Source organism: Anopheles funestus, chromosome 2RL (genome assembly GCF_943734845.2).
Source record: "Anopheles funestus chromosome 2RL, idAnoFuneDA-416_04, whole genome shotgun sequence".
NCBI classification, from domain to species: domain Eukaryota; kingdom Metazoa; phylum Arthropoda; class Insecta; order Diptera; family Culicidae; genus Anopheles; species Anopheles funestus.
This window is the reverse complement of record NC_064598.1, coordinates 37,614,856-37,627,401: the sequence shown is the minus strand read 5'-3', so window position 1 is coordinate 37,627,401 and position 12,546 is coordinate 37,614,856. Positions and strand designations below refer to the sequence as shown.

Genomic DNA, 12,546 nt, shown 5'->3' with positions numbered 1-12,546 from the left:
GTCGTTGCAGGACTCCCGCATCGACCGGGGGGTTTGGCGTGCTGGGAAGGTTGGTTGGCTGGCGCTAACCTAAAGCCTTGGGAAGTGGTAGCGTGTATCTTAGATGCTTAGAAGTCTACAAATGGGAATTCGACCACCATTTTCCTACAGTCTCTACAAACCCGGCCCATCCCTGCGGGTATGATAAATCGAAAGAATTCGGTAGCATTTCTTGTGCCGGTCGGTGGACGTTGCTTCTCCGATTTGCAGACGTTTCCACAGTGCAAAACGTACTATTCTGGTAGTGACAGTACGTACGGCAGGAGTAAGATAAATGGACGTTTGTGTGATTTGACTTTCTTCTGAAGCCGTAACATGAAGACGAAAAAAACGTAACTGAAACTTGAATCGAATAGCCTTATACCCTGATGCGGGATGCATGCGAGCAGAAGTGGTAGCATGGGGCGCAAAAAAAAAGATCAATGGATTAAATGTTTTATGATGCGTACTGCTGCAGTGTACATCAACAAGTGACAGAGTGTGTTAGGGTGGTATTCACAAATCGATTGAATGAATCGTACCGGGTGTGTCTGTGTGTGCGTAAGCATGAGGAACGAATAATCATTCGCTTTTGATCGAATTTTAACGATACGAACGATGCAATTGATGCGGTAGAATGTGATTTATGAAGCAGATTGGGAAGAAAAATAGCGGGGAAAAAAATAAACGGTCTATCAAAATAGCAGACAAAGAGATTAAGAATGTTTATCGTTCATGATCATTTTACAGCAATTTGCGCGATGCATTTTTAAAGCGTTTCGTGGAAAAGCATCAGTTGTCTTGAAGTTTGCATAACTTTAGGCGTTTTTTCGAGAGATTTGTTTGTTGAGCCTTAAACGATAACTTCAAACATTATTCTTCTTGCACAAAATGAAGGCAAAATAAGTTCTAAATTAAAAAATTGTATACTTTCGTGAAAGTGTTCAACTGTATCTACAAAAAGCAAAAATGTTGAGCTTCTCTCCACTCAAGTGCACATTGTCTAGCCGCGGGACACGTCAGTTGAAGGAAGTGCGTTCGTGACATGATTCTGATGTAGAAAGAAATTCTTCCTTCATCTAGCACGGACGTATATTTAGAACATCCGCCCATGCTGCCCCGTGACCACGTCACTGTGCCGCGCGCGTGTGTGTATGAGAAATGAGTTTCCATTGAATAATGAATGAACACTAATTGCAGTTTGTGTTGTGCGCTGCTAACCCGCGCTGGGCTTTGCTTTCCCACCAATTCTGTAGCGTGTAGTGGACGTGTCATTATCCTTTGCCGTATCTTTGCTACAAACCAGCGTAAGGATTTACCTGCACCTGGCTGCTTAGCGTGGGGCACTTTCACATCACAAGTGCAACGACCATGCGGCTGGAGTTTGGGTCCAGCACAAAGTCTCAGACCTTCCAAGGGGGAAACCCAAAGCACAGCGCTGGGGCTAGTTTTCTTTTGCCATCCTTCGTCTCCGGGGACAGATTTACCGAGCACTCAGTAGGAATGTGTGTATCTGTGTGGTTCCGGAACAAATGCCACCCAGCGAGAGAGAGAGAGAGAGAGAGAGAGAGAGAGAGAGAGAGCGAAAAAAAAACGGAGACTTATGTGCACGATGAAGTTTTCGTATAAATTGTGACGCTATTTTTCATAATTTATTTAAATATATTTATGCTCCACGAATTGGTCGTCTTCGCTGGAATCACGGACACGTAAGATGTCTTCCCGCTTTGAAGACGGGCTGGAAACCTTTGAAAGCAAAGCGCTTTTTTTATTCTTTGTAATATGCTCTTATTTTCAGAACGAGTAGGTGACATTCAGGATGATAATGATGACCCCGTTTTCTGGAGTACACCTAACGCCAGTGTTGGTGATCATTCATTGCACTTTGATAGAAGTATGTCGTATTTTTCCCCGAGTCCCGAGTCAACTTTCTACACTAACTCAAGAATTTGGCACTCGTCTTTTTTTTTTTTGGTGGAGTGCTTGGTGCTGTTCGTAAAGCCACAAAAAAAACTTTTTGTGACCGAGTTACGAAGAATCGTGTTTCTTCATCTTCACCCGAATGCCGTCAAGCGATTGCATTCCAATGGTATAAGAAAGCTTAATGTTTTGCGGTAGAAGAAACCGTTTCAAAACTCCAACCCATGATGGTTCGGTGCAGACGAAAGCTTTGGCCAAGTTTCGAGCGAAAACAGAACGAGAGTTTTTTTTTCTGCTGCTTCTCTTCGTTGTGTTGGTGGTGAAAGTGAAGAAAAGTTTTCGCATTTGTAAAATGTGCTCCCGTGTGAACGCTAATGTTTACTTTAGCACTTCTTCTGGCACGCTTTGGCGCGATGGTGGAAGATTTTTTTTTGCTCTCCTGCGGGCACCGGATTTTGTGGAGCTCAAGGCGGAGCCTTTTCTTCACACCTGGCGGATGGCAGGTGATCATTAATGGTACCGCTCCCCGGTGGGTACGCGGTTTTCCAGCTGTTTCCTGCTTTTACGGCATTGTTCATGGGAACAAAACTGTTCCCAGAGCCGGAAGAAGTGTTTGCATTAAATTTTCCTTTCCCCAAAAGCACACAATGACCCAATTTAAGGCATTGGTTGCATTTTCCCCCGGAGGATATTGTTACCGTATCCGTGGGTATCGTCTGTGTTTTCGGGTATGAGCCTACGAGGTAGGATGATGGGAATTTTAGCTCATCTTGTGTGCGGTGCGTGCAGGGAATGAAATTTTGGGTACAAACTCGCATCGAACTCGTACCGGACACTAATAGACTTCCTCGTTCTCGTTGGTTTTTGGGAGATTTGGTCAGCAAAAAAAAGAGATCTGATTAAAGCCGTATCGGATTTCGCATCACGAACCGGTTATTCGATTAGCTGGCACACAAAGTATCCTCGTGTGTGACACAATGTTGTTCGTCCGTCCGTTTTTTTGTTCATTTATTGCTAGCAACTGAGCAAACTCACCCTTTCGCTTGCTGGTGTATCCCGTTCCATTAGCAGGAACCCTCCGAACCGATCGGTACGGTAATCAGATTCATTCCAGAACTCTCACGTGGCCAGTGTTTGGTGCTGCACGGCTAAACTTCACTACGGAGTCTATGAAATTAAACTTTGGCCAGAACCTGTCCACCATGTCCGGTGGTTTTGTCGACGACAGGCAGGACAAGGTCCGGCAAAAACCTTGGCTGTAGGGTTAGCCAACTCCCACCAAAACCTACGGTCGGTGTTCTACCGTCTCCCGCAGCACTAATTAAGCCATCCCAGTTGGGTGTGCAGCGAGGGTTTTGAGGGTTTTGCGTGAGGTGAAACGAAACAGCACGGCCCAAATTGGGACCGGTAGGCCAATTTTGTGTGCACCACTAAAGAGGGTCATTGCATAATCGGCACATAAAATATGCTTGAGCGCGTTCGGTGCGCTCACCCTCCACGAGCTTATGAACAAGTGTACGTGTGTGTGCAGGTTTGAAACCTGCCTGGTACCAAAAAGTGACTTCTCGTTGTGCTTTCTGCACACTACCCTTCCGCCAAAAATGATTTTGTTCGCTGTTGAATATTGTGCAGTTTTCACCAACTGTCGACAGGCTACACGAGTCGCTAGCAATAAGTGCAATTATCCAGCTGCGATAGCTAAGTTATCGGTCTGCTTTGGCTTCCGACACTGATCCTTTTTGGTGGTTCTTTGGGTGTGTGTGTGTGTGGTATCTACAACCCTTTTGCAAGCTGGCCCTATTGCCGTGTTTAATAGTGTCGGTTACCGATCGACCGATCGCCAGAGTTGATCGGATAGTCGGCAGCTAATTGAAAGCACGTGTGATTCTTGTGCGGGTTCGGTAGCGATAGCCGGTTGCCCAGTCGATGCCACGATGCGGTTTGGGGGTTGCGGTGGTTTCGATGGTCAATCGTGACCTAGGCAATCGTGCAGGTTTCCAACTCGACTAACAGGTTTGTAAGTGCACCGAAACGAGGTGGCACTAAAATTAGATGACCTAATTTAATATAGCCACCTGGCGAACTAGGGCTCATTCGCAGACTTCGCGTGGTGTGTGGTGGAAAAGCAGCTGCAAGGGGTAAATTTTATGGATAAAACATATTTTGCCATGTGAGAATTAAGCTTAAGATATTTTTAGTTTATGTTCGCAGCGGCGCGAACAGGGGTACTTTTTTCGGACACGAATAATTTTTATAAAAGGAAACAGGCGATACTTTTTTAAGCTGTGCTAAAAACCGTACCGTTTTGTGCTTCTTTTCTATTCGTCTTCATCGCACGCAACGAATCCGATCCTTTTATTCTAATTACTCTCTCTCATTCTCTCTCCCATTGTCTCTCCCGTTGCGTAAGTGCGTAACGGATTCCCCGAAGCGCGTACTTGACGTTTTGTCGGACATGTCAACAATAGCGCCGTTATTGTTGACACTCCGCCCCGTGCGACGGCTCCATTGCCGTGGTACTATTTACATGTCCGACGTCTAACACTACTACCTTCACTACTGGTCGTTCTAATCGCGTGCCCTTTGCGGTCTGAATGGTTACCCGCCTAACTGTTCCATCTCGTGATTGCACTACTTCCACCACTCTACCCCGAGGCCAGCAGTTTCTAGGGTGATTTTCGTCCACCACCAGCACAAGGTCTCCGATTGCGACTGGACGGCACGGCTCGAACCATTTCGTTCTCTTCGTGAGTGTTGGCAGGTAGCTCTTCAACCATTTCTTCCACAGCATGTTTGTGTACACTTGTGATGTCCGCCAGGTGTTTAGAAGTGTCGCCGAGGAATCGTCGAACGGAATCAACGGTTTTACACCGGATGACGTTCCTAGAAGAAAATGGTTAGGGGTTAATGGGGCATCTTCATCTCGATCTACGGGAACATGCGTTAAGGGACGTGAGTTGATTATGTTCTCTGTTTCGATCAGCATAGAGTTCAACACGGCATCGGTTGGGAGACGACGGAATGGCATTCTTTCCAGAGTTCTCTTTACCGTACGTATCATCCTCTCCCAGGATCCTCCGAAGTGCGGTGCGGAGGGAGGATTGAAGGTCCATGTCGTGTTGGGACAATCGATCTCTTCTACGAGTCTTTGCGAATCGATATTCTTGGCGGCTTCGATCAGCTCTCTGCTGGCACCTACGAAGTTCGTGCCCTGGTCGCTTAGGATTTCATTAGGGGTTCCTCTCCTGGCAATAAAGTTCCTTAGTGCGAGAATACATGCATCGGTCGATAACGAGGACGCTACTTCGATATGAATCGCGCGAATAGTCATGCAGGTGAAGAGCACACCCCATCGTTTCTCTGATCTTCCGCGACCCATCGAAACAGAGATTGGGCCGAAGTAATCGATGCCGGTGAAGGAGAATGGCTTGAGGTATGCTGCTAAACGTGCTGGAGGAAGCTGGCTCATGACTGGCGTACGAGGTATCGTCTCTCTGATCCGACAGAAGGTACATGCCTTTCGTACACGTCGACAAACGCTGCGTAATGCTGGAATATCGTATTTCGTTCGTACTTCATTGATGACGGTATCGTGGTTCGCGTGTCGAAATCGTTGATGAAAATCGTCCACTATTAGATCCGTCACTACGCTGCATTTCGGAAGAATAATCGGCCTTTTAGCGGTTGGATCGACTAAGACACAGGCGTCGATCCTACCTGTAACTCTTAGGATTCCATCTTGATCCATAAAGGGAGAACGTTTGTACAACGGACTGCTACGCTTAATCCGACTTATGGGCTTCATCTCGTTGGCTGACTGCTTGTCAAGGCTGCAATATTCTTGGGGGTAGGCTTGTCGTTGAACTTCGCGTAGAATCGATCGCTCGGCTTGTTGAAGTTCTTTGGCCGTAAGCGCAGCTCCGCATCGCGTCGAAGGGTTCTTTGCGTTGTTTATGAATCGCCATACGTATCCGATAGCGCGTAGAAGCCTTCTCCATTTGGAAAAACGCTCGAAGGAAAAAATCGGCTCTAAGGCTTGGTGTAGTGTAACCGTTTTCCGCGCTTCTTCTTCGGTTTCCTTAGCGAGGAACTCTACGGGTGGCCAATCTGTGATAGATTCCTTTAGAAATGCTGGTCCGGTGAACCAGCGGCTCGAATTCACGTGTTGTTGCAAATTGCTCCATTTTGTACTTTCATCCGCTACGTTTAACTTAGTTGGTACCCAACGCCACTCGCTGACGGTCGTATTCTCCAATATCTCACCCACGCGATGTCCAACGAAGATACTATACTTTCTGTGGTCAGAGTGTAACCAACACATAACATCGCGCGAGTCCGTCCATAGAAAGCGTTGGTCAATTCGTTGATCATGCGACTGTTGGATTGTCTGGGCGAGCCTGGATCCTATAACTGCCGCTTGAAGTTCCATTCGTGGAATCGACATATATTTCAGCGGTGACACCTTTGCTTTACCGCCTACCAGGGACACTTCGGTGTGCTCTCCACACTGAAAACGAAGATAGGCTACCGCTGCGTATCCGTCTCGACCGGCGTCTACAAACACGTGTAGCTGGGTTTCAATGCCTTGTAGTTTAATGTGTTGTCGGTAGCAGCGAGGAATGGAGATTTTTTGAACGAGGGTTAAGCCGTCTAGCCATTGTTTCCATTTCAGGAATAGCTCGTGTGGTATTTTCTCGTCCCAACCGATATTTGCGCGCCAAACTTCTTGCAGAATAACCTTCAGGTATAACAGAAATCCGGCTAGTAGTCCGAGAGGATCGTATATACTCATGAGCACGCGCAGTATTTGTCGTTTGGTCGGTATACGATGTCCTTCTAAAATATCGTGATCCTGTTTAGGAATCAGCTTGAAGCTAAACGTGTCAGACTGTATGTTCCACCACATCCCTAAAATCTTTTGAGCGCATACCGTATCTGAGTTAAACTCACGCTGCCCTGCCACGTTACCCGAGAGGTTATTCGCTATCTGGTTCGAGTTTGACAACCAATTATGAAGTTGAAAACCGCCTTGTGCATGGATGTCTCGTACCTCGTTTGCTAGTTTTACGGCATCTTCTTCACATTCGGTGCTAGCCAATAAATCATCGACGTAGTGTTGTTCCTTTATGCATCGTACTGCTCGTGGAAGCTTTGCGATAAAGCGATCTGCGTTTAGATTTTTCACGTATTGGGCGCTGCTAGGCGAACACGTGGCGCCGAAGGTCATTCTCGTCATTACAAATTCTTCTGGCTCGCGATTATTGTCACCCCATCTCCAAAGAAAGCGTTGACTGTGCTGGTCTTCTGTACGTATCATTACCTGGTGATACATTTCGCGAATGTCGGCTGCGAATGCATATCGATACTCGCGAAATCGAAAGAGTACTGATGGCAAGGGTGTTAGTAGATCTGGGCCTGTCAGGAGGTTTGTGTTCAGGGAAACGCCTCGTACTGCAGCGGCGGCATCCCAAACCAGTCGTACTTTCCCGGGTTTGTTGGGGTTCCATACGGGGAATATCGGCAAATACCATTTCCTACGGTTGTTACGAGTAGCGATTAGTTCTTCATCGGAGATTTTTCGTACATACCCTTTTATTTGATACTCCTTCAATTTGTTGTTGATGACCTCTGTCAAACCATCGTCCCTTCGCAGACGTTTTTCTAGGCACTCCAGTCTATTCAGAGCCATTCGTCGATTGTCTGGTAGAGTCACCTCATCTGCGCGCCATAGCAGTCCGGTTTCAAAACGGTCCCCTACGAATCTTGTTGTCGATTCTAACAGTTTGAGGGATCGTTCCTCTTCCTTAGAAGGAATCTTTGCGCGGTCGCCGTAGATGCTGTTGTTATCGGCTGCGAAGTACTTGCGAAGGGTTTCGTCCAGCTTCATGTCGACTTCACTACACGTACACAAGTGGACACCTTTTGGCTTTACCGTAGATATCGCACTTGGCTCGTGTGGACCGCAGATGACCCAACCTAAGCGTGTCTTAGTGGCGAATGGCTCTCCTATAGCTCCTTCGATGGTCTTTAGAGGACGAGTAAGGTGGAAATTGTTTATCCCGATCAAAACCTTGGGAGCGACGTGATGGTAGCTCCTAGTTTTCGTTTCCCTTAGGTGAACGTATTTTGCGGCGAGGTGCGGTACAGATAGCGTTTGAGCGGGCAGCGCTAATTCGGCGACGGTATGTACCTTGGGCATAACATATGTTTTGCTCATGGCGTCGATCCCTGAAATTCCGATCGCGACTGACTGCGACTGATGCTCATCTCTCTTCTGATCACCGGTCCAGCTAAGGCAAATTGGTTCAGGTTTTCCTTCCAGCTGCAGCTCTTTCAAGAGGGCGTGATCCATTAAGGTCACTGACGAACCTTCGTCCAGAAGCGCGAAGGTTCGTACCACTTTGCCATTTCCGTGAAGCGCTACTGGCACGTACCGAAGCAGGGTTCCCTGGAATATAGAGGAGTGAGAGAGAACAGTAGTCGAATTCGGATTGCTTGGACGTTCACCATGGAGCGCACTGTTATGATAGGCGGAACACCCGTTTACGCCACACGGCGACGAGACGTTACAGCGGCCGGAATGTCTCAACACACACGTTCTGCACAAGCGATGTTTCCGTACGTAGCCCCAACGTTCGTTGATGGAGGATGAAATAAATTTCTTGCAGTCCACTCCTGTAGGACAATCGTTTTTCTGGCACATGACGCATGAAGACTCCTTCTTCTTCGTCTCCGTATGCGTGTGCACTCTAGCGCTAGTTTTTGTTACTTCCTGCGAGGGTGGCGGTGTTACAGATATGGCGGCGTTGGTGATGGTACGCATCCAAGCGCCGAAATTTTCAAGAGTTACTTTTTGCAGGGATGTTTCTCGATGGATACCCCACATTAATCTCACGTAGGGCGGAAGCCGTTCAACGAGCTCTGCTAGCAACGATGTATTGTAATTTTGCTCGTGCATTCCCTGCGTTCTAATGGTGGCACAAAGTTCCTCGATGGCGACTCCGAAGTCTATCATCGACTGCATTTTCTCTACTTTCGGCAAAGCGGCTTGGCGAATCTGTTGCAGGATGCCTTCGACTAGCACTTCTGGCCGCCCGTACATCTTTTCGAGGTCGGCCATCACTTGCTGCACGTTCTCTGCTTGATTCAAGCGACGCTGAACCATTTTTAGTGCACGCCCCGATAAACACTCTTGCAGCCGCAACACATTTTCATCATCAGTGAAACCGCACATACGGGTAGTAGTATCGAAACGGCTTTTGAAGTTACTCCATTCGTCGGGGTTACCGGAGAACGTCGGAAGTTTCCCGGAGACCACTTTACGCGCGGCTACCTGGCTACGGCTCAACTCGTGCATGTTTTCGAACGTGGAAAAGCGCCTCGTGGAATGAGCTCCGAGGTTCCTAACCTCAAAGGCGTTTCGATCTTGCGATCGTGAATAGTTTTGCTGTCCACATGACAGCCGGCTGATTTCCGCCTCCATCGCTGCTCGCTCTTCTCGATACTGCTTTCTTTGGTTAGCCAGCTCTAACCTTAGGGCGTTGATTTCTTGAGTGATCACACTCATGTCCTCGGTACCTGGCTTCGCTTGTTGCGGTGGAGGGTGGCAGGCGCGACACTGCCAGTCTTCGGCGACTGTATCGACGCTCACATCGACACAGTCAAAATGGAACCACTGCTTGCACGAATCGCATTGCGCCATTTCGTCGTACGGCACACCGTTGCACTCTCCGCATCTATCCTCTTCAGAGGACGGGATCACGCTCGACGGCTCCATAGAAGCGATTAGCAAATTAGTGGTTCTTAGTAGGATTCACTGGTTCTGTTGATACTTAAGCGTCAACGGATAACGTAACCGTGAATTTGTTCCGATTCCACAATCGTTCCGGCGCGGTGTCAATGTACTTTGGTCCAGCAGCGAACACGAGGTTTTAACACGCGGCTTTCGCGATGGCGGATAAGCGTCCCGATTCTCGATCCTAAAATTTCGATTTTAGGCCGGCTACGACGCGATCTCAATCACTATCGTACGGTTTTTAGAATGTTCGCAGCGGCGCGAACAGGGGTACTTTTTTCGGACACGAATAATTTTTATAAAAGGAAACAGGCGATACTTTTTTAAGCTGTGCTAAAAACCGTACCGTTTTGTGCTTCTTTTCTATTCGTCTTCATCGCACGCAACGAATCCGATCCTTTTATTCTAATTACTCTCTCTCATTCTCTCTCCCATTGTCTCTCCCGTTGCGTAAGTGCGTAACGGATTCCCCGAAGCGCGTACTTGACGTTTTGTCGGACATGTCAACAATAGCGCCGTTATTGTTGACAGTTTATTTTTTTACATTTGATTGTACGTTAAGTTATAAAGCGAATTTTTTGTTAAAATCATAAATTTCTTTTCATTATACAGAAACAATCTACATGCTATTTTGAAAGAAAATCCTTTTACAACTTTTGTACCACACATGATATGACGGATAATATGTTAAGGGGTGATATACTCTCAAAACCTCGAAAAAATGTAAATTTTGTAATTTTTTAAACTATTTTCAACGGAAGAAAAGAGGAAGGAAAAACCTTCCTCATATATTGAATAACTAAGTAAGTAAAAAAAACCTTCATAAAAAAACAAAAATTGAAATCGATTAACAGGTTTCCGAGATGTTCTGGATACGTTTACTAATTGGGATATTATTTCGTCATTTGATGATAAATTGTTTTGAATTTTCATCAGTTGTTCTTAATCCTTTTGGGCTTCAAAAATATGTTAAAATATATGTAAATATCGATTACACGAATCATGCTTACGGTATATCACCCCTAAAAGTAAAATCTTTTTCTTGGTCTAGTTGGTACAGGAACCAATAAATATGAAACCTGTAATGGATGGTCAAGACATTCTGATGGTGTGAATTGTTCACTTTTTTCAACTGTTGAATAGTTTATAAAGGTAAGTATTGCGTGCAGAAAACCACCTTCTCAACAAACAATACGATTGATTTGCAATGTATACTTAAATGTTTCATGTTCGCAGCTCGACCTGTTTGCCATAAATATTTCGTCCGTAGCTTTTTGCAATAACGTAAGAAAGTGGACAGGTTTGCAATGTGGTGCAGCAGAATATACAACCAACTCAACGCTGCATGTATGTTATGGCGGAAGAAAGTGCTCATTGTACAAACAACCGGTACTTTTACGGAAGATTTCTAATTAAGCTACAATTATCGTCACGTGAAGGGGCCAGTAAATCGCAAAGGCTTGACGTCCGGAAAGGGCATCAATTTCCATCGCACTGGCCACATGCTATTTGTACTCATTTGCTTAATAAGACGGTGAAATGTGTACCACAGCCGTGCATCCCGTGTGTATCGGTGTGCACTTTAATCAATAATCGCTGTACTGGAGTGAAGAACCTTGCCGGGGCGGCCGTTATGATCCTTCCCCGGGATGGTTCGTTATTATGCGGCGTGTTTGTGGCCATTGACCCGGTAACATCCCACTTACCATGGGTGCCAATCGGACGCCACAAAAGGCACTCATCAGTGGGTTTCCGCTTTTGGAAATGGAAGAGGCTTTCAAGTGGAAAGCCGGCATCGAATGTTCCGGCGTATTAGGGAACCCTTCAAAGACGGTATTGTGGCTGCAGTACGCATTGTTACAAACACGGCTAGTCCCTGCGGGGGAGTGTGGGATGGGGGTGGGAGGAAAGGGAGTTAGATCGATCGTATCGATCAGCATGAGGTCTTGGAATCGAACCATGTGTGCCGATTAAGTTGGGGTGGAAGCTGGAGGAATTCAATTAAATCGTTGATGTCGTTTCTGACATTTTTCTGTGCTGTGGTGAAAGAAAGAAACAAAAAAAAAACAACTAACCGGGTAACGAACCCAAACCCGGCAGGGAAGCATTTTCCTTGGAAGTGGTTTCATCGGAGGAAAAATGCAGCGCGAAAGAAAAGCAAGACGAAAAAAAAACACACACACAATCATGCTAGGACACAGCGTGGCACAAACGAGTGTTCCAGGGGTTTCGTTCGAACGGGTGAACCATTGCGAAATGAAGTTGTCGAACGCTCGTCAGCCATTCGCGTCGGATAGGAACGGTGGTGTTGATATGGTAGCAGAAAATTGGCTTCCTTTCATCGCCCTTCTTAACCACCTGCTCATTTTCACACATCCATCGGTGGGTCGGTTTTGCTTCGTTTGCCTGTGCGGGCCACCACCGCCAATGAAATGCCGACAGGTGGAGCACACACTCACACACACACAAATATTTCAGCTAAACTTGCTAATGGTTGTTGTCGTCGTCATCATCCGTTGTTTTGTTTTTGCTATGCTACCATTGTGTTGGTCATCCACTCTTTAGCAATGCCTTCGATTTGGCCGATTCGTGCGAAACCGGGTGTGCGATAAGAGTGCCAGTATATGCGCGTTAAATATTGCCACGTTTGAAACCTGTCCGAAGGAGCGTGCGGAAGGCTCATAAATCACATCTGATTTTCGCTGTACAACAATTCACTGAGTCATGCGAGCAAAAACTTAACCCTACGTTAAAGCGGTACTCCAATGCGCTGAGAAAATGGATTGTTTTTTCGCAACAAGTCCTTTTTGTTT

General features: G+C 46.5%; 1 protein-coding gene across 2 annotated transcripts; it reads right to left on the bottom strand.

Moving 5' to 3' along the window:
• Nucleotides 1-4,280: 4,280 nt before the first annotated feature.
• Nucleotides 4,281-8,066, bottom strand: LOC125761052 (uncharacterized). 2 transcript variants are annotated; one of them, XM_049421830.1, is made up of 2 exons: nt 4,988-8,066; nt 4,281-4,821 (listed from the first exon to the last, which is right to left on the bottom strand). In XM_049421830.1, the coding sequence occupies exons 1-2, from the start codon at nt 5,049-5,051 to the stop codon at nt 4,412-4,414; spliced, it is 474 nt and encodes a 157-aa protein (XP_049277787.1). In that variant the 5' UTR covers nt 5,052-8,066; the 3' UTR covers nt 4,281-4,411. The 2 variants fall into 2 exon arrangements, with proteins under 2 accessions (XP_049277787.1, XP_049277785.1); XM_049421828.1 differs by having other exon boundaries at nt 4,283-4,821; nt 4,881-8,066.
• Between the last annotated feature and the right edge of the window lie 4,480 nt (nt 8,067-12,546).